General features: G+C 36.7%; 2 protein-coding genes and 1 long non-coding RNA gene across 7 annotated transcripts in view; 1 reads left to right on the top strand and 2 right to left on the bottom strand.

Annotated features, from left to right (window-relative positions):
• Positions 1–9,687, top strand: part of STAP1 (signal transducing adaptor family member 1) — a 51,493-nt gene extending 41,806 nt beyond the window's left edge. The window contains exons 10-11 of one of the 3 annotated variants that reach the window (XM_086704923.1): positions 2,684–2,780; positions 8,022–9,687. In XM_086704923.1, coding sequence (XP_086561049.1) covers positions 2,684–2,780; positions 8,022–8,044 — 120 coding nt within the window. In that variant the 3' untranslated portion in view covers positions 8,045–9,687. Of the gene's footprint in view, positions 1–2,683; positions 2,882–4,355; positions 6,083–8,021 lie in introns of those variants that run through there. The other 2 variants (XM_025921931.2, XM_025921930.2) reach the window with 2 other exon arrangements.
• Positions 9,688–10,859: 1,172 nt separating this feature from the next.
• Positions 10,860–17,997, bottom strand: LOC147581959 (uncharacterized). Its single transcript, XR_015250426.1, has 2 exons — positions 14,703–17,997; positions 10,860–12,613 (listed from the first exon to the last, which is right to left on the bottom strand). It is a non-coding gene; the product is annotated as an uncharacterized LOC147581959 (long non-coding RNA).
• Positions 17,998–19,484: 1,487 nt separating this feature from the next.
• The window catches only part of UBA6 (ubiquitin like modifier activating enzyme 6), an 81,024-nt gene continuing 78,212 nt past the window's right edge, over positions 19,485–22,296 (bottom strand). For all 3 annotated transcript variants that reach the window (XM_086704914.1, XM_086704915.1, XM_086704917.1), the window contains one exon: positions 19,485–21,685. In XM_086704914.1, the coding sequence (XP_086561040.1) occupies positions 21,550–21,685 (136 nt within the window). In that variant the 3' untranslated portion in view covers positions 19,485–21,549. The remainder of the gene's footprint in view (positions 21,686–22,296) is intronic.

Genomic DNA, 22,296 nt, shown 5'->3' with positions numbered 1-22,296 from the left:
AATCAAATAGAGAAAGGGACAGTATGGTTGAATTTTTTTTTAATGTTTATTTTTGAAAGAGAGAGAGCGTGAGCAGGGGAGGGGCAGAGAGAGGGGGACAGAGGATCCACAGCTGGCTGTGCACTGACAGCAGAGAAACTGATGCGTGGCTCGAGCGCAGGAGCCATGGGATCCTGACCTGGGCCGAAGTCGGACGCTTAAGTGACTGAGCCACCCAGGCGCCCCTGTATGGTTGAATTATTAATGTTTACACCATAATTCTTTGCATGCAGTGGTGACCTTTGCCAAAAGGAGAGAAGCTGCCGATTTGTACATCCCACTTACATCTTTGCCATAAATGTCTCTCAAAGCTTCTCAGTTCTCACATCCATGACTGCCAGGGCTTTTTCAAAAAATTCTAATGAAGGTAACAAAGAACTAGATTGCTCAGGGATAACCCAAATACCAACTGACTGGAAGCAATCAGGAATGAGAATGTACCTCTGTGACTGGTGAACTGGGGCTCGTTTATCCATAATTAGCCTGAACAATCCCCTGGATTGTTCTTTCACCTTCCACACTCCCTAACACTACCCCTCAACCAGATTGTCATTCTATGAATTCTTTTTCTTTTTCAAGGTTACCAGGGATATTCAGGCTTAACCTGATTTTACTTTTTTTTTTTTTCAACGTTTATTTATTTTTTGGGGGACAGAGAGAGACAGAGCATGAACGGGGGAGGGGCAGAGAGAGAGGGAGACACAGAATCGGAAACAGGCTCCAGGCTCTGAGCCATCAGCCCAGAGCCTGACGCGGGGCTTGAACTCACGGACCGCGAGATCGTGACCTGGCTGAAGTCGGACGCTTAACCGACTGTGCCACCCAGGCACCCCTACTTTTATAAAAATATTAGCTTGTCAACATCACTCATCATCTGGGAAATACAAATCAAAACTACATTGAGATATCACCTCACATCTGTCAGAATGGCTAACATTAACAACTCAGGCAACAACAGACGTTGATGAGGATGCTGAGAAAGAGGATCTCTTTTGCACTGTTGATGGAAATGCAAAATGGTGTAGCCACTCTGGAAAACAGTATGGAGGTGCCTTAAAAAATTAAAAATAGAACTATCCTACAACCTACAACAATAACTACTAGGTATTTATTCAAGGGATACAGGTGTGCTGTTTCAAAGGGGCACATGCACCCCAGTGTTTATAGCAGCACTATCAATAATAGCAAAAATATGGAAAGAGCCTGACTGTCAATGGATGAATGGATAAAGAAGATGTGGTGTGTGTGTGTGTGTGTGTGTATACACACACACACACACACACACACACACACACACACACACACACACACACACAATGGAGTATTACTTGGCAATCAACAAGAATGAAATCTTGCCATTTGCAACTACATGGATGGAACTGGAGGGTATTATGCTAAGTGAAATTAGTCAAAGAAAGACAAATATCATATGACTTCACTCATATGAGGACTTCAAGAGACAAAACAGATGAACATAAGGGAAGGAAAGCAAAAATAATATAAAAACAGGGAGGGGGACAAAACATAAGAGACTCATAAATATGGAGAACAAACAGAGGGTTACCGGAGGGGTTGTGGGAGGGACGATGGGCTAAATGGGAAAGGGGCTTAAGGAATCTGCTCCTGAAATCATTGTTGCACCATGTGCTAACTAACTTGGATGTAAATTATAAAAAATAAATAAATTATAGGAAAAAAAGTAAAAATATTAGCTTGGGGGTGGCAACACTTTTCAGCTACTCTTAGTCAAGTAAATGATCCTGTTCCAGTGAGATATTAAAGTGCTAAATTTTCCAGCTTTAACTGTTCTTTGTTTTCAAATGGAAGAAACCAAATAAGTAACTTAAGCAAAAAAGGATTTATTTAAGAACATAGGAAGCATATAAAATGACTGGAAAGCTGGAAGACCTTCAGGGACTAGGAAGCAGTTACTTGTATGGTTGACCCTTGAACAACATGGGTTTGAAGCGCCTGGGTCCACCTACATGTGGATTTTTTTTTTTTTTTAAATAAAGAGTAGTACGGTAGATATATTTTTCTTGTGATTTTCTTAATAACATTTCCTTTTCTCTGGCTTACTTTACTGGAAGAATACAGTATATAATACATATAATATACTAAGTATGTGTTAACTATGTTATTGGTAAGGCTTCTGGTCAACAGTAGGGTATTAGTGTTTAATTCTGGGAGGAATCAAAAATTATAACATGGAATTTTGAGTGCATGGGGTTGGCATTCCTAACCCCCTGTTGTTCAAGGGTCAACTGTAGTAAGAACCATCTAATTAGGAATCTACTATCCTTTCTTGTTCCTCTACTCAAGTTCAAATTTCTGGCCTAGCCTGAGTCACATTCTTATCTGGTAACTGGGGAAAAGCAGCATACCAAATTATTGTCCACCAAAATGTATCCAAATGGGAAAAGGGAAATTTCTCAACAGGGAATTAGATATTATAAAAGAAAAATACAATGCATGGGTAGTTAAACCTTGGCCATTCATTCAATACCTCATTGAAGTGAGGTATTGATGTGTTTTTCTAGAGATCAGGAAATTCACAGTAGTCTTCATTAAATTTCACGCGAGCTTTCTCTTACTCTATCTTTACACAGATGACACTGAGCCTACTCTCACTTTCTTTAAACAGGTAACGCTCCCAAACCTGTTCAGCGTCATTGATTATTTCATGAAGGAGACTCGAGGAAATTTACGACCATTTATATATTCAACTGATGAACGCCTTGGTATGTTCTTCACTTCATTGCTGTGTCAAGGAAAGCAAAACAAAACAATAACCCCCTGCCCCCACTCTCACCCACCGTATATGATTTGTAATACCAGCCAGGTAGGAATGTAGTTCAGCCTTTAAATTTATCGATCTGGATGCCATTTTGTCACTAACCCTGTGGGAAAAAAGGGAGTACCAATATATCCTAGTGGATAGAGTATTGGCCCATTCTAGAGAGAGAAAAGCCCAAAGGCATGTAATGTGACTACTAATTTCATCCATTATTCTACTTGGCTTTATCAAACAAGTTCAGAGATAAGAAGAAAACCATGCTCTATGGTTTCCATAGAGTCATGGAAACCAAACAGAGAATTTAAAAGTATGATTTGTCAACAATATCAGATACTCTAGTCAGATTAAAATGTATGATGATTAAGGAGAGGCTAAGGGAATTGGCCATTAGGCAGTAGAGGACTTGAGAGAGAGGCCTATTCCACCTAAAGACAGGAGTCAGTCTAAAATAACAAGGAGGGAGTGGGTGGTGAGGAACTATAGATAAAAATTGTAGTCAGGACTGGCTACAGAATTTGTGGGTCCCCTTGTTCATAAACTATTAAAAATTTCAAAGCAGTGATAACAGATCATTAAACCAAGAATGGGACCCATTGCAATTGTATAGTTCTCATGACCATGAAACTGGCCCTGTTTGCAGTCCAGATTTAGCAGGTCAGGAGGGGGCTGAAGGTGAACCTTTCTCTCTGTCCTTTGAAACAATTCCTGGTACACATGGTCATTTGACAAAAGCTGTGGGCAGGGGAGAGAAAATATCTCCAGCTTGTTTGGATTCAGTTATCAAAGGAAGTCCCCATTCCTACAGATTATGAGGAAAAACAACTTTGTTTGGCTGCCTGCATCGGGGCATATCCGGAAAGTCTGGTTAAATATCAAAAGCCAGTAAGTTTAAAAGTCCAAGGTGGCAAACATAGTGATGATTCCTGTGATGCCAAATAATTAAAGAAACTGAGAACCTGAAGGAAATTTAGGAAAATTATCTAGTACAGTGTCTCACTCTGTATAGAAATAACCTGCATACCCAGTACAGAAAATATTTCTAAGATGCGACCATTCAGCTTGTTTGAAAATTCCTCATGATGGTCATCTCACTGATTTTTGAGGCAGTACACTTCACTTTTGATCAACTCTCATGTTAGAGAATACTTCCTTGATATTGAATCAGAAACATTTCTTCCTTTAATTTCTACATATTAATCCAATTTCTGGCTTTGAAACAACTCAGGGTTTTAAAAAGTCCATCAAATATTTAAAAGCAGCCACCATGCCCCCCCCCATCCCCCTGCCCCGCCTTAGTCTCTCTCTGTTCTCTATAGGTTATTGGTTCCTTCAGCTCTCTTACTCTCATCTTTGACCTCCTCTGTATACTAATTTCTGAACATCTGTCTTAAAATAGAACTACAAAGGAAGAACATATTACTATAGATATGGCTAGAATAATTTATTACCCTTAATGCAGGAAAACACCATTTGTAGAGATTTTAACAATTAACTACTAGTATGATTTTTTTTTTTCCAGAGACCAAAGGATTTCCTGTATGATCTCTAAAACTGAAAAAAAATGTTTAGGGTGGCGGGGATTGTGATATAATTGCTTCATGTCAGTTATCTAATACTCTGTAACAAACTACCCTAAAATATGGTAGTTAAGTCAGTAACCATTTTATTCACAATTCTGTGCTTTGGCAATTTGGATTGGATTCAGCTGGGCAGTTCTTCGCTAGTCTCACTTGCTGTCACTTACACAATGGTAATTAGCTGGTGGCCTGCCTGGGGCTGTATGTTTCAAGTTGGCATCATTCACACATCTGATGCTGGTGGTCAGCTGGATCTGGCTGAACAACTCTTTTCACATATTCTCTAATAATTGAGTTAGCTCAAGCTCTCCCACACAGATCTCGGAGCTGTTAAGAAAAGGATAGCTCAAATCCTTGGGCTAGAAATTCTTAGTGTTAAGAATCAAGTATGGCCCTGTTGGAGGTTTTAGTATGGCAGAAACTGTGAATTAAGTAAATAAATTCGAGAGTGAAGTGTCTTATGTACAGGGGCTGTACATCTTTCTTTTTAAAAAATTTAATTTACATGCAATAAAATTCACTTTTTGGTGTATGGTCCTATGAGTTTTGACAACCACCACTAGAATAAAAATACAGAAAGTTCTGTCACCTCAAAGAAATGCCCTAATTTTCTTTGTCATCCCTTCCTTCTTTTCACCCACAATCCCTGGCAACTACTGATCTGTTTTCCATTCTCCAAAAGGTCATGTAAATGGAATCACAAAATGGAAACTTTTGAGGCTCATTACTCTCACTCATCATAATGTCTAGATTCGCACAAGTGTGTGTATTACTAGCTTATTCTTTTATTGCTGAGTAGTATTTCACTGTATGGAAGAACTAGTCTGTTTATCCACCCAACAATTTAAATATATTAGGGTTGAGGTGCCTAACCCCCATCCCCAGGGTTGGTTAAATGTCTGACTTCAGCTTCAGTTCTCATGGTTCATGAGTTTGAGCTGCACATAGGACTCTGTGCTGACATGGCAGGGCCTGCTTGGGATTCTCTGTCTCTCCCTCTCTTTCTGCCCCTCCCCCTGCTCAAAATAAACAAACAAACAAACAAACTTAGAAAAAATAAAATGTATTAGGATTGTTTCCACTCTTTGGGAATTACTTATTAAACTATATAAATATTCATTTTGCCTAACCTCTTTGCCTGCACAAAGATTTTTCTTCCTATATTTTCTTCAAGAAGTGTCCTAGGTTTTATGTTTTACATTATATCTATGACTCATTTGAAATTCATTTTTAAGGGCGAAATTAATTTTATTTGCATTTATGTAATTGTTCTAGCATCACTAGTTAAAAAAAGATAATCTTTTCTTAATCAAATAGCCTTTGCACCTTTGTAAAAAGAAAAAAAATCAATTGACCATATTTTTGTGGGCCAATTTCCACTGAGGTATATTCATACCCTTTTGCCAATACCATGCTATCTTGATTACTGTAGACTTACCGTAATTCTTGAAATCAGAAGGTATGAATCCAATTCTGCTTTTTCAAAATCGTTTGGACCAATCTAGTTTCACTGCCTTTCAGTATAAGTTTTAGAATCAGCACATTATTTACAGAAAAATCCTCTAGAGTTCTGATGTGGATTTTGTTGAAGCTTTAGATGAGTTCTGAGAGAACTGACATCTTGACAATATTATCTTTCAATTGAGGAATAAATATATCCCTCCAGTTACTTAGGTTATCTTTGATTTCTTTTACTGTTCTTTGTAGTTTTCAGCACACAGATGCTGCACATATTTTGTTAGATTAATACCTATTTAACTTTTGGTGCTATGGTGAATGATGCTATTTTTAACATTTTGGATTCCAATTATTCATTAGTAGTAGACAGAAATACGATTTTTGTATATTGATCTTGTAATTCCAAGATTCTATTTGCTAAACTCATGTATATATTTCTTTTTTTTTTTTTTTAACGTTTATTTATTTTTGAGACAGAGAGAGACAGAGCATGAACGGGGGAGGGTCAGAGAGAGGGAGACACAGAATCTGAAACAGGCTCCAGGCTCTGAGCTGTCAGCACAGAGCCCGATGAGGGGCTCGAACTCACAGACCGCGAGATCATGACCTGAGCCGAAGTCGGCTCCTTAACCGACTGAGCCACCAGGCGCCCCTCATGTATATATTTCTAAGAGAGGTTTTTTTTTTTTTTTTTTTTTTTTAAAGATTTCTTGTAATTTTCTATGTAGAAATCATTCTATCTGTGGATACAGATAGTTTTAGTTCACACTTTCTGATTTGGATATGTTTTATTTATTTTCCTTGTATTATTGCACTGGCTGGGAGGTCCAGAACAATGACAGATAGAAATGGTGAGAGTGGACATCCTTACCTTGCTTCCTGTTTTAAAAGAAAAAACATTTCATCTTTCACTAATAAGTACAATATTGGCTGTAGGTTTCCTGTTTTGTTTTGTTTTTAGAGAGTGAGAGAGAGCATGAGCAGGGGAATGAGGTGGTAGAGGGAAAGGGAGAGAGAATCTTAAGCAGGTTCCATGCCCAGCATAGGTTCCATAGCCCAGCCTGATGCAGGGCTCAATCCTATGACTGAGATCATGACCTGAGTTGAAATCAAGCGTCAGATGCTTAACAAACTGAGCCACCCAGGTGCCCCAAATTGTCTCATTTTATTTCTCCCAGCAATCTTATGAGGAATGATTATTATCCTTGTTTATGAAGAAAATCATCACTTAAGCAGTTTTCACACAAGGCTAGTTAAAGTCAAAAACATGAGTAAATGAAGTTGGAATCCAAACCTGTTTATTTCTGAAGCCTTTTTTTTTTTTTAATTTTTTTTTTTTTCCCAACGTTTATTTATTTTTGGGACAGAGACAGGGCATGAACGGGGGAGGGGCAGAGAGAGAGGGAGACACAGAACCGGAAACAGGCTCCAGGCTCTGAGCCATCAGCCCAGAGCCCGACGCGGGGCTCGAACTCACGGACAGCGAGATCGTGACCGGGCTGAAGTCGGACGCTTAACCGACTGCACCACCCAGGCACCCCTCTGAAGCCTTTTTTAAAAACCTCAGTAATTCTGCATCTTCAGTGATAGATATTTATATATAGATACTGATATGCTCTCTCTTTCTCTCTCTCCTCACTCCATCTTTTCCTTTATGTGTGTTGGGAGTCTGGGCTGGGCCTGTCTTAGCTGGGTCTTCTGCATTTTTAATAAAGGTGTTGGCCAGAGCTGGATTGTCATCTGAGACTTGACTGAATAAGGATCCACTTCCAAAGTCAGTCAGGTTGTTTGGAGAATTCATTTCCTTGCAGCTCTGGGATTCATGTCAGCTGGATTCTTCAAAGATGGTCACGAGCAGGAAGGTGGGGGATGGGGATAGAGAGCAAATCTTCTAGGAAGATGGAGTCTTATATAATGTAATAAAATTATGGGAATGACATCTATTATACAATGTAACATAACCATGGTATTGAATCCCCCACTTTTGCCATATTCTATTGGTTAGAAATCAAGTTACAGGTCTCCAAACTACCCTTAAGATATGGGGTTTACACAATACATGAATACCAGTAAATGGGAATCTTGTAGGTCAATTCACTACAAGGTACATATGCTTTTTTTTAATATTTTTTTTAACATTTATTTTTTAGAGACAGAGAGAGACAGAGCATGAGCAGGGGAGGGGCAGAGAGAGAGAGGGAGACACAGAATCCGAAGCAGGCTCCAGGCTCTGAGGCATCAGCACAGAGCCTGACGCGGGGCTCGAACTCACAAACCGCGAGATCATGACCTGAGCCGAAGTCGGACACTTAACCGACTGGGCCACCCAGGCGCCCCGACATATGCTTTTAGGATTGTTGTCTTTTTGGGGATTAATCCCTTTATCATTATGGAATTTTCCTTGTCCTGGAATGCACTTTGATATTAATAAAACCACTCCAACTTAAAAAAAGCGTTTGCATAGTTTTTCAGTCCTTTTACTCATATGTGTCATTCTATCTATCTAAGCTAGGTTTCTTGTAGGCAACATATATTCAAGTTTTTGCTTTTTAAAAAATCCATTCTGGGGGCGCCTGCGTGGCTCAGTTGGTTAAGCATCCGACTTTGGCTCAGGTCATGATCTCGCGGCTCTTAAGTTCAAGGCCCACATTGGGCTCTGTGCTGACAGCAGAGCCTGGAGCCTGCTTTGGATTCTGTGTCTCCCTCTTTGTCTGCCCCTCCCTTGCTCATGCTCTGTCTCTCTCTCTGAAAAATAAACATTAAAAAAAATATTTCAAAATCCAGTCTGAAAATTTCTGACTTTGAAATGTCTATTTACATTTAGTACGGTTTTTGATATGGTTGGATTTATGTCTAACATTTTTTCACCGGTCTTCCTGTTCCCCCAACATCATCCTGACCTCTTTTTGATATGAATGCTTCTTAGTACTCCATTTTTATTTACTTATTGACTTTTTGGCTATACTTGTATTATCATAATGGTTGTTCTAGAAATCACAACATACATATGTAACTTTTCTCAATCCATTTAAGGTTAATAATTTTGCTACTTCAAGGAAAATGTAGAAGACTTGTAACCACAAAGGTCCCTTTACTCTTTCCTCTAAGTTGCCTTGTACATTATATCTACATAACAATGAGAATCCCAACAAATTATAATTTTTGTTCTCAATAGTTACATTCAAGAATTTGAGAAAAGAGAATTTCCTAGGTATTTCCCATTCTTGTTGCTTGTTTTCCTGTGGTATCATTTTCCTTCAACTTGAAGAACTACTGAGCCCATCAAGTGAATCTTTTATTTTAGATATTTTTTTCATTAAAAAAATTCTGCTTGGTTTTTATTTCTTTGTTGAGAACATCTATCCTTGATTTGTTTCAAGAGTGTTTATCACCATCTCATGGAGCACAGCTCATTAAAGCCTTTGTCTGATAATTTCAACATCTTGGTTATCTTCATTTTGGCGTCTATTGTCTTTTTGACAGTTGGTCACATTTTTTCTGGTTCTTTGTCTACCATGTAATTTTGGTTTGTATCTTAGACATTTTTGGTATACTAAGTCACAAGCCTCTGGAGGGTTTTTATTTTTAAAAGCAGACAATCATTCTAATTAGATTGAACCTATTCTGCCTTACCATTTGTGGGAAGGGTTTCCAGTATCGTTGTTTGCAAAACCATTGTTATATTGGTTTGGGTTTGTCTCATGCATGTGTATATCAGGGATTGGTCTGGGACTTAGACAGTGGTTTATAGTTTAGTTATAGACTATACACATACATAATAAACTACATGTATAGACAAATAAACTGTTTATCTTATATAGTTTGGTGGTTTTTATTTTACTTCTCAAAGCCTTTGCTGTTTTGCCTGTTCTGTGCACGCACAGATTAGGGGTGAGCCTGGAACTTATGTCACTTCATACATAGAACTAGTGGGTGTGTTTTCAGCTCTCTCACCTCTCTAGAATTTCCCTCACTCTCCAACTACCAATGGTCCTTTTTCCTGGTCTTCTAGGTAAAGATAGGGCTTCTTAACAGTTGGAGCCACCTATGCTGCCATGTAGTTCTGTGAAACTGGGGCTGCCCTTGGGAAAAGACATTAAAAGAAGAGAAAGAAAAAAATATTCCAACCTAAATCCAACCCTTGACCCTGGCAGTCCTTGCCCACCCTGTCCACCCCTTCTTTAGGCCACAAAGTCCACTTTTCCTAGGTTCCTTAACCAGAATGAGCTTTCTCTGGGGGTGTTAGGTGCTTATGCTGCCATCCATTGCTACAGTGCTGAGCCATCCTCAGAGCAGGGTCAGAAGAGAAAAAAATAAAGAATGGAAAGAAATAACCAAAAATGGTCTGTTCACATAAAATGTCAATGCTTTTAGAAACAGACAACCAGATTACTATTGCTCCGGTGACTGAACTGATTCAGTTTGCTTTGCGATCAGAACAAATTAGTCAACATCCCTGGATTTCAGATTGCCTTCTTAGAAGAGTTAGGGAGCGACACATGAACATATCGAATTAGATGGTCACATGAAGAGAGACTTCAAATAATTAGACTATCTTCTGTAATGTATTTTCTTTCAAAAGCAGAAAGATGATGAAAGAGTAAACTGGAAGAGTAAATGAAAGTGGAAAAAGGACTTAAAAAAAAAAAAAACCTACAAAAAGACCAAAACCCACCTTGACAAATAGTGTGTAAGCTTTAAGGAAACTGTGGGGAACCCTACAATTGTTTTAGGAGTTTAGGCTCATAGTTGCTTGAGGCACAGTGGGGATGCTGGGGCTGTGAGCTTTAACTTGCCTCAAGTTGGGAAATGGCAGTTGTAGAGCACCTAAGGGTTAAAATCTGGAGACTTGGAGAAAATTAAGGTGTTTCCAAAAACATACTATCAAAAAGAAAATGAGATTTTCTTGGATCCTGATGTTAATCCATGTCAACATTCAACTTTTTCTTTGACACCAAAAGGAAAGAACAATGATAAAACCAGGATGATCAAAGATATTTCCTTAATTTATTTTTTCCAATCTCAGAAATCAGCAGTTTAAACTAAAAGTCACTTTAAAATATGGTAGGGTACATAACTGATATTAAGCTAGCCAGGAAGGAAAACTATGCTCCCTAGAGAAAAATTTATTAAGAACCAAGTCACAAGAATAAAATAAAAATCTGAAAAGCATATGAATACTCATTATTTAATTAACATTTATTAAACACACCACCAACGTTCCAAGTACAAAAAGGAAAATCAATTCACACTGAAAATAAAGAACTGCTCTGTTCCTTGATACTGGTTCTTTACTTAATAAAGCGTTTCCGCCCACAATTTCTAGGCTGAGAACCCATCAAAGAAGGGAGAAGAAAAAGGTAGGAGAAAAATCTACATATTGCATGAAATAAAATAGGAAAAGCACCTTTATGTATCTTGATAACTTATTTTTAAAAGGAAGATCTTGCTTGTAAAGAAAATTACTTCTATTTTCCTGATCTTGATTACCAAGTCACTTACCTGAATACCAGAATTCATTATCTGAATACAATTTCATGATCTTACCTGAATGAAACCAATTTACTGGGAAACCATACAATATGGCTGTGAGAATAACTCATAGATATACACAGTCCATGCAATGATATAAGTTGGAAACATATGGTTCTTTCTCAAGGAAATTTTTATTTTCCTAGGCTTCAATTAGGTACATTTTCCTCTACACGATTTTCCATAGCAGATTTTCTAGTTCTCCTAAATTCTAGCCAATTCCAAAAAAGCCTCACTAGGTTTGGTTGAAATCTGATTTGATCAACTTATCAAATACATTCTGAGTATCTAGTTAGAAACCAGAGACATGAAACATACTAGAAGTTCTTTCCTAATGGAAAAACTCCATTCTATTTTCTCTTACTGGAAATAAATAAAATTTATCAATTTTCATGTTTTCCCCCTATGTTGTCTTTTTTGCTAGCTTAAAATCAACCCACACTTCCTTCTGTAAAAATATTAATCTACAAAGATGGTAAAAGGCTATGTAATCACCCATTTCACAAGTATGACACAGTAGGAGACTGATTATAATCCGAATTCCTTAAAAATACTAACTCTTCAGCCCCATACTAATCTACTGAATCAAAATCTCAGGAATATTTTTTAATTATTTTTTTCCCTTGAAAAATAAGCTTATGTGAGAAAACTTATTAGGAAGACAATGTGAGATGCAAGGAGAAGATGACCATCTACAAGCCAATGAAACCTCAGAAAAAAGCAACTCTGCTGACACCCTGATCAGTCTAAGCCTCCAGAAGTGTGAGAAAATAAATTTCTGTTGTTAAAGCCACTTAGTCTGTGGTATTTGTTACAGAACCCTAGCAAACCAATTATATAGGATTCCTGAAAATAGGCAGAATCCTAAGCCTCCTTAACCTTACAGAGTTAATTTCTAGAAGTTGTTGGCCCAGAAATCTGCCTTTTAATCACACACCACAATAAAGTCTGCTTTATACAATCAAGTCTGCAAACTACTTCTTTAAAATCTATTGTGATATCAAGTGTGTTAACTCATGCAAAGATAACAAAAGAACCATCAAATCTGATTCTTATTCTTAAAGGCCTTACAATTGAGTTAGTCCAAGTATTGATAAGAAGTAAGAGAATGGGGTGCCTGGGTGGCTCAGTCAGTTAAGAACCCAACTTCAGCTCAGGTCATAATCTCGTGGTTCATGAGTTAGAGCCCCAGTTTGAGCCCCACATTGGGCTGCTATCAGTGCAGAGCCTGCTTTGGATCCTCTTTCTCTCTCTCTGCCCCTCCCCTGCACATGCTCTCTCTCAAAAATAAACATTACAAAAAAAAAAAAAAATTAGAAATAGGAGACTAAAGAGCTCCAATTTGCAGCCATCTCAAAATGTTAAGGGTGGAGAGTCTAACAGAAGACAGCCGACAAAATCAGCTGGGAGAAACAACAAAAATAAAAACCACAAAAACTGCAGAAATTGAAGTTGGCAAAGACCATACAATGGCCCTTATAAGGGTAATAATAGACATTACAAAATATCTGTAGGGGACAATAAAACTATAGAAGGTAATCTAACAGTAAAAAACAAAACAAACAAACAAACAAAGAACTGAACAGAGCTTCCAGGACTGAACAGAACTTCTGGGACTGGAAAATACAAACACAATTAAAAGCAAAATGGACGGCCATAACATACAAAACAGATGAAGAGAAGTAAACTAGAATATGGGTCAGAAGAAATGATACAGAATAATGCATGGCAAGACAAAAACAACTGGAAAACACAGAAGACAGGTTTTAAACAGAGAAGGCACAGGAAGTCTGCTGTGTTTGATGACAATCGCCACTGAAGAAAAGAGAATGGCACAAGAGGCAGTATGTGAAGTAGTATTGAGACTTCCTTAGAACTAACAAAAGACCCAGATCTAGATTTAAAGAGTTGAATAAATCTCAAACAAGATTAATAAAAAATTCATATCCAGACACATAATAATTAAACTTCATAAAACGAAAACAGATGAAGAGATTTCTTTTTTTTTTTTTTTTAATTTTTTTTTTTTTCAACGTTTATTTATTTTTGGGACAGAGAGAGACAGAGCATGAACAGGGGAGGGGCAGAGAGAGAGGGAGACACAGAATCGGAAACAGGCTCCAGGCTCTGAGCCATCAGCCCAGAGCCCGACGCGGGGCTCGAACTCACGGACCACGAGATCGTGACCTGGCTGAAGTCGGACGCTCAACCGACTGCGCCACCCAGGCGCCCCGAAGAGATTTCTTTTAAAGCTTCAATATTTAGCTTGATGGCTGACTCAAAAGCAACAGGGGAAGTTTGAAGAGAGTGGAAAAATATCTCCAATGAAAGATAATAAAGGCCAAATCAGAACTTTATATTTAGCAAAAGTATCTTTGCAGAATGAGGGCAAAATAAAGGTATTTTCAGACACAGAAACCATAAGCAAGTAAGCCACCGGGGGGGGGGGGGGGCTCACAAAATTAAATTCTAAAACATGTCAGGTGGAAAGAAATTTATTCCAGATGGTAAGTCAAAAAAGAATAGAGCCAAGGTGATATATGTGTACGGGTAACTACAATACTGACTACCTAAACAATAAAGTCTTGCAGAATTAAAGGACATTTAAGTACATGACAATAGAATTAAAGCACATAACACACATGATCATAGTAGGCAAATTGGAAATTAGAGTTGTTTAGTTATTAGAACATAAAAACTAAACTTTAATCCTAAAACTTACTTTCATAAACCATCCATGTTCATGGATTCTGTGGGTCAGGAATTTGACAGACAGGATACAACAGGGATGGCTTGTCTCTGCTCCATTAAGTTTGGGGCTTGCTTGGAATCACCTGAACTTGCTTACTCATGTCGGACACTTGATGCTGGCTGTAGGTTGGTGACCTCAGTTTCTCCATGTGGACTAGTTTAGGCTTCCTCATGAACATGCTGTCTGGAATCCAAGGGTAAACTTTTCAAGAGGGAGAGAGCTAGTAAGAGAGAGTGAGAGAGGGCCAAGTAGAAACCATATAGCCTTTTATGACCTAAGCTCCAAAGTTATAGTTACATATGATGCATTTTGTTATACAAGTTAATGTTATATTAGATAAATTCCTGTTCAGATTCAAAAAGAGTTAAAATAGATGGTCTCTTAATGGGGTTTGGGGAGGTTGAAGAGCATATGAGATTGGGAATATTGCTGGGGCCATTTTTGGAAACTATAATCAGCAAAAAATAATGATTAAGTTTAGTCTGGCTTAATCTGAATGTACATATTGTGATACAGGGTAATCATCAAAAGACAAAAGTAACTAAACTAGAAAAGAAAAAAAGGTATGTATAGTTTAGGAAAAGAGAACCTGTATTATATATATTTAAAAAAGGATTTAATATAAGGAACTAGTTAAGTAGGTTTTGGGAGAATTGAAAATACCAACAAGGGATACAACTACTAAAAGGAAAGGGTGAGATTATTAGCACCTGAAGCCTTTAGAAGAGATACCATGCAAAGCGCCAGAGAAAGGCTAGAGCCTAAAAACCAACCAGAACTACTAGAAGACAAGCCACTGTTGAGGCGATGCTGACAACATCAGGAAGCAAATGGCAAGGGTAAAAAGTCTCTTCTCCCTTTCTCCAGCATTCCAATCCTTCTCCTAGTGCCACTTATTTGTGGAACCTAAAGGAAGCCAAATGGCAAAAGAGATATGCAGTTTGCAAAGTTTCAGAATACAAAAGTGTGTCTAGGGTTGAGAGATAATGTTAGTAATTGGCACATATAGAATTAAAAAACTACATAAAGGGGCACCTGGGTGGCTCAGTTGGTTAGGTGTCTGACTTCAGCTCAGGTCATGATCTCATGGTTTGGGAGTATGAGCCTTGCTTTGGATCCTCCCTTCAAATCTTCTGTCTCCCTCTCTCTCTGCCCCTCCCTCACTTGCTCTCTCTCAAAAAACAAAAACAAAAACAAAAACTACATAAAACAAATTTTAAAAGGCAAGAAAATAGAGAAAAATAATCATAGAACTGGCTAGACAAAAACAAACACAAATAAAAAACCAAAAACACCAAGCCAAATCCAACCCCATGTCAGAACTAAACACAAATATATCAGCATTAAATGTACATCGCCTAAGTGTTTCAGTTAAAAGACAAAGATTATCAAATTGGGTTAAAAAACTCCCAAAATTCAAACTCCATGTTTAGAAATGAAGAAATACTCTTGTAAAAAAGCTGATTGAAGAACTCGTAATGAAAATATATTTTAACTAAATATTAACTATATTATATATCAAAACTTGGTGGAATATGGATACAACAGTAATACAGAATATCATATAATTACATTATAGTAATATAGAGATACTTATAATTTTTAAATGTAGGGGTACCTGGGTGGCTCAGTTGGTTAAATATCTGACTCTTGATTTTGGCTCAGGTCATGAGCTCATCGATCATGGGTTTGAGCCCCACATTGGACTCTGTGCTAACAACGTGAAGCCTGCTTGGGATATTCTGTCTCTCTCTCTCTCAAAAATAAATAAAACTTAAAAAAATTTTTTTAATGTATATGTGGGAAGATAGGTTGAAAATCAAGGAGGTAAGCATCCAGCTCAAGAAGTCAGAAATAAAAAATAGCAAACAAAACAAAACAGGAAAAAGTAGTATTAGCAAGAGCAGATAATAGAATAGAAAGCAAAAGTACAATAGGATTAACAAAAACAAAATCTGGATCTTAGAAAAGACTAAACACTGTCCTTATTTGAAGATTACACAGAATATCCATATTAATTTGCAAATAATTTACAAGAACCAATAGAGTTGAGTTTCCAGATACAGAAGCAATACAAAAAATTGTATTTCACACATAATCAACAGGATAGAAAGTGGGCTAGATAATTTGAATTAACATTCTCACTTGAGAATATTTAGAAAAGGTGTACAAAGTATACTCAAAAAATGTTGGATGGCATAGGAGAGCTATGTTAGTGAATGATCAGCCTAAAATCTGGAAGAAAATAGAAATTCAAAGAAGTGAACCATTCATTTGGACCACTTGTGCCCTTGGGGCTTTTGCAGATAAGAGTCCACTGAAAAGGTAAGGAGATTTAAGGGACTACGGATTGAAGGATAGAATCCACTGCCAGCCAAGAGGTGGAGGCCCTGGTAACCCTAACCTACACTTTGCAACTCAACTCTGAAAGTTTGTAGGAGTAAGGGTAAACAGGAAGTAGAGGACTAGTAGTCTACAGCTCAGCTTGGAGTCACACGGATAAGTCATAAAATTTTGACTGTGAAATTAGTCTTGAAATACCAGTGCCCAAGTGACTCTGTGGAGGATGAAAATACTATGCAGGACATCAAGTTATTTTTACAAGCAACTTTTCAAATATGATATTGGCATACAATTAAAGATAACCCCCCACACGCAAGGATATAAGATAAAGATTAGCTGAAGCAAAAGAAAAATAAAAAGACCCACAGGAGGGTTTCAGATTGGGATTTAAACAAGAACATAAAATAATAATAAGGCTATTCATGTTCAGGTAGATAAAAGACTGAAAATTTCAAGAAGACAACAGGAAACTGCAAGAGCGACAGATTTGCATATTTGCAATTAGAAATTTGAGAACTGAAAATACAATGGGCTAAGAATAACCAAGACACTCTTATAGAACAATAAGTAGGGAGAACTTGTTCTGATAAATATCAGAAACTATATATCAGGTATAGTGGTGAAGACTCTATACTAGCACAGGGAGAGAAAAGAAGAAACAAAAAAATTCAGAGATGTACACATTAATGGATATATGACTTTGGTGGCACTGCAAAAGAGAACATACTTTAGTAAATGGTGGTGAGGCACTTCACAGCTTACACAAAATTAACTCTTCATGAATTGAAAGCTGAAAACGTGAAAGACAAAGCTAAAGCCTTTAGAAGACAGTATATAGAGTACCTTCATGCCCTTGGATTGAGAACAATGTCTTAAGCAACTCCCAAAATACACTAACCTTAAAACAAAAACACTGATTCTTCTTAGTACTCAACCATTATGAAATTCTTTTTAGTAGATAACATCATAAAGAGAAGGAAAATATTTGGAAAGAAATAGCTAACAAAAAACAGGATTTATGAAGATCTTCTACAAATCAACGAGGAAAAAGACTGCTAACACAACAGAAAAATGGGCAAAATACTTGAAAAGATACTTTGCAAAAAAGCCAACAAACTTAGAAAAAGGTGCTCAATTGTTAGGGAAACGCAGAGTAAAACTTCAATGACATACAACTGCAAATTTTACCAGCTTGGCAATCTGTTTAACACGTGTTGAGCAAAAATGGAAATATAGGATATCTCTACTGCTAAGGCAAAACTCTGTTACTATCTAATAAAATTTAAGATGTAAACACCTATGATCAAACAATCATATACCTTAGTTGCACTAGGAAATACATATGATAATGTTCATTGAAGAACTATAATTGCCCCAAATTAAAAACATCCCAACTGTCCACAGTCAATATAATAAATTGTGGTATTAATGCAAAGGTAAATTCCATAACCATGTTAATTAACAAACTGTGGCCATAAGCTACAACATGGATGATTCCCAACCACAAAAAAAAAAAAAAAAAAAAAGTCTGATTCCATTTATATAAAGCTCAAAACCCATCAAAAATAAACTATCTTGTTTAAGTGCATGATAGGTGGTTAACAATATAAGTAAAAACAAAGAATTATCACAAATGGTAGGATAATGGTAATTGCTGGAGGGTATGTGTAGGGAAGCTGATTGTGATTGAGAAGGGACTATCAGGGACATTTCTGGGCTGCTGTCAAATATGATTGATAGCTGATTATACAGGCACTCACTTTATTTTTTAAATGTTTATTTTTGAGAGAGAGTGCATGTGTGCTTGAGAGTGGGGGAGGGGCAGAGAGAGAGGGAGACAATCTGAAGCAGGCTTTCTGCTGTTGGCCCAGGGCTGATGCAGGGCTTGAACTCACCAACCATGAGATCATGACTTGAGCTGAAGTCAGCCACTTAACTGACCGAGGCACCTATGTGCCTCAAGCACTCACTTTAAAATTAATCCTTAAACTGTGTACTTACATTCTATATATTCTTTTGTACGTATATTTGAATATGTATTTCTCAACTTAAACAAAGTTAAGAAATGCCAAGAGAAAAATGAACACTGAAAATTACCTATTGAATACTTACTCTGATCTCTAAGATTTCAACTTCCTGATTTGTTTTGAATTTGTTAAAATAGTTAAATCCATACCTAGTGACTGTATACAAAATGATTATTTATAATCACATGAATTTTTGTAATTTAAATTTTTCTTCCATCATGGAATTATTTGACATTTTTCCTTAAGTTCTCAAGAGAAAAATTTTGTTTTCATTTTTACTATTATTTAATAGTGGAGTTTAAACATTGCCGACCTTTTTGTGCTTCATCACTGGTACCACCGGAAAGTGTTACAATAGTTAAAACATAAAAACAAAGATATACATCTATTTCCAAATTCTAGCTTTGGGACCATTCAGAGGAAATTACTGAGTACCACAACTGTTTTGAACTTTAAAAAGGATTATACTTTGGGGCACCTGGGTGGGTGAGTCGGTTGAGCAGCCGACTTCAGCTCATTTCATGATCTCACAGTTTGTGAGTTCGAGCCCCATGTCCGGCTCTGTGCTGACAGCTCAGAGCCTGGAGCCTGCTTTGGATTCTGTGTCTCCCACTCTCTCTGACCCTCCCCTGTTTGTGCTCTCTCTCTCTCTCTCAAAAAATAAACATTAAAAAAAAATTTATTTTAAAAAGGACTATACTTTAGACAACTGCAACCAATAGTGTGAGATTTAACCAGATCTTCTAGGTTTTACATGGTTATTATTTTCCCCCAATTGTTTTAACAGAATTTCCAGAATCCAAAAGCACTTTGAGGTAATGTTCCTCTATACCCAGTGACTGTTGTATCTCCATGACTGCAAAACTTGAAAATTAGAAAACACCAAAGTAACACCACTCATAAAACGAATAGCAAAACTGGAATCTCTGGAGTCAACCATGGAACAAGATTTACAAAGATACTGTCAAATATCTTAATTTATTTTTAATAAGTAAAAAATGACTCAGTGGTATCATACAAAATCAAATAATTTTTGCACCTGGTATTTTAATCACCCAAAGTGATCTCATGGTACAGAGATAAAACAGATAATAGAAAAAAAAAAAAAAAAACACCAAAACCCTGTCATTAATTTCACCGTGGCTTTCCCACTTAGAACTAAATAGAAATTAATGGCAATAACCATTACCTACAGGGGGAAAAATGATGAAATGATTTCAGGTTTAATCATAAAATGAACTTAATCCTGTTGGTTTTGTTTGTATCTATTAAAGCACTAATTACTATAAATAAAAGCTGATAGCATGGTTCCAAATTTACTTCTGAAGAGATGTGGAGATTTAGATAAAATATAAGCATATCTATCATACAAAGGAAATTGAAAGTGGGGAAGAGGCTTCTTACAGAAAAGTCCTTTTATTATTGCTAGCCTCAAGAATTCCAAGCCATAGAGCTCTGATGTTCCTGAATTCAACTTTAAGAAATTAATTTTAAACATTATACTTGAACAAAAATTGCTTATTTCAAAGGTATCCATTTCCTTTAAACTCAACCTGTCCACTTATCCTTGCCTCCAGTACAGAATATACTTTTATTCATACAAACTTACCCTCCACTCCCAAATATGTTTTCCCAACTGGATGATACTTTTACAAAAGAATAAAGCAATACAGGTGGTTGACAAAGTAATTTCAACTATTTATAAATGAAATAAAAGGAAAGTTAAGTAGAGAGTATAAAAAGATACCAAAGAGGAGTAATACTGATGTGAATCTAGTCTTTAGTTTATCAAAGTACTTATTAATGGTCTGAACAGGAGATCAGAAGAGAAGCAGCTAGAGGGAAATGACTTCCTGTGGTTATAAAATGCCAACTGCTTTAGAATGCATGATAGCTTTAGAAATAAAAAAAAAACACTTGCTGTTTTTACCAAGTTTACAGCGAGAGTACATTTTATGTCATTTTAATGAAAGAATTTATAATGATTATCTGCAATATCTCCTATCAGAAAACAGAAAGATTCTATCAACAAAGACCTAAAAAAATAAATTTTTATCTTTGTCAACACCCTTTCTGGGAATGCAGAATAAAATATGTTTCCCTTTAAAATAAAATATTTTTTTCTGTCCATTAGGTTGTTGGAAGAAAAAAAAAATCAAGACTCAACTAGTAATGATTTTTTTTTAATTTCTAGTTTTCATCTACTTCTAAGGATACTCCCTTTACAAGACCTTTTAGTCTTCTATACTATGACAGTCAGGTTTAGAGTTCCAAATAAATAAAATAGCCACATTAGAAGGCATACTGAAGAATCAAAGGATTAGCTGCATTTATCTATTCACATTTAATCCAAGTTAACATTTGTCATCCGACCTACTGCTCATGGGTTACAACACTGATGTTATCAACAAAGATCCTGATTTTTGCGAGACAGTGATATTAACAAACTCTGGTTAAATTAGCAGAGGTTCAGGACAGTAAACTGTACCTGTACAATTTAAAATGTCTACTCTTCATCCACTGCTACCATCTCTCCTCTTCCCACTGGTGTTAAACTCAAAGCCTAATTATGAGAGGTGCAGGGTGCCAAACACTATTTGTATGGAAAAACTGGGCCTCAAATAGTGCACAAAAAGAAACTCATAAAATAAGATTAAACTTCTTGGATATTTGCATTTGTTACTTTCAATTTCTTGATCTTTTATCTCTTCTGGTGATGTATACATACATTTTTTTCTTCTTCTCATCCAGAGGTTAACACACTAATTTTTTGTAAGCATTATAAAATAGCAGTCCAGTTCAAAATTGCTTGTGATCATATCCACATATGAAGCACTAGACAAGTATATATTATATTCCAAAATGCTTTACAATTCTTCACTGTAGTTTTCTACGACGTTTCCCTTAAATTAAGGCTTCATCAAAGAGAAATCCATAATACTATGGGTTAATATTTTCATTCCTGAATTAAGTGCAATCTTTTCAAAATCAAGTAGTCCTGGAGTAAATTTAAGAGAGCTTCTGTTAATCAGTGTCATGACTAAAGTAGTATCTCACTGGAGGTCCAGGCAAATCTTCATCTCCATCAGTGTCTGGAGCAAATGACACAGTAAGATCTACATATTTCTTTTCAGTAGAAGGTTTCACAAGTTTATGCATTCTAAGAAAAATAATCAAGGACAAATGATTTAGTAAATTCTATAAAATGAAGAGTGATTTGCTGTTTAATGTTGCCCAGAGAATCTGGACTTATGTCTAGACTTTACATTTATTTTTAAATCTAAGAATTCATCTGCTTTCATATATTATAATTTTTCTTTACTAAAAGCACTAAACTCAAGATATTCATCTACCTAACAGTGAATCAATTTGGAACACTGCTAGTACTGATAAAGAATAGGTACCATTTGTTACAAGACAAAACAAACAAACAAAAAACCCCACACACAAAACCAAAATGTAAACAATGTTTTTAAAAATGAATTATCCTCCAGCGCCTGGGTGGGTCAGTCGGTTAAGCATCCGACTTCGGCTCAGGTCATGATCTCACTGTTTCCAAGTTTGAGCCCCGCATTGGGCTCTGTGCTAACAGCTCAGAGCCTGGAGCCTGCTTCAGATTCTGTGTCTCCTTCTCTTTCTAGCCCTCCCCTGCTCACACTCTGTCTCCCTCTCTCCCTCTCTCAAAAATAAATAAACATTAAGAAAAATGAATTATCCTCATACTCCCTTATAGAGTGTGGAGGCATCAAAAATTCTTCTCAAGCATTTCTC

This window comes from Puma concolor, chromosome B1 (assembly GCF_028749965.1).
Source record: "Puma concolor isolate L17-30 chromosome B1, mPumCon1.1.hap2, whole genome shotgun sequence".
In the NCBI taxonomy this organism is placed as follows: Eukaryota; Metazoa; Chordata; class Mammalia; order Carnivora; family Felidae; genus Puma; species Puma concolor.
This window is presented reverse-complemented; position numbering and strand designations above follow the sequence as displayed.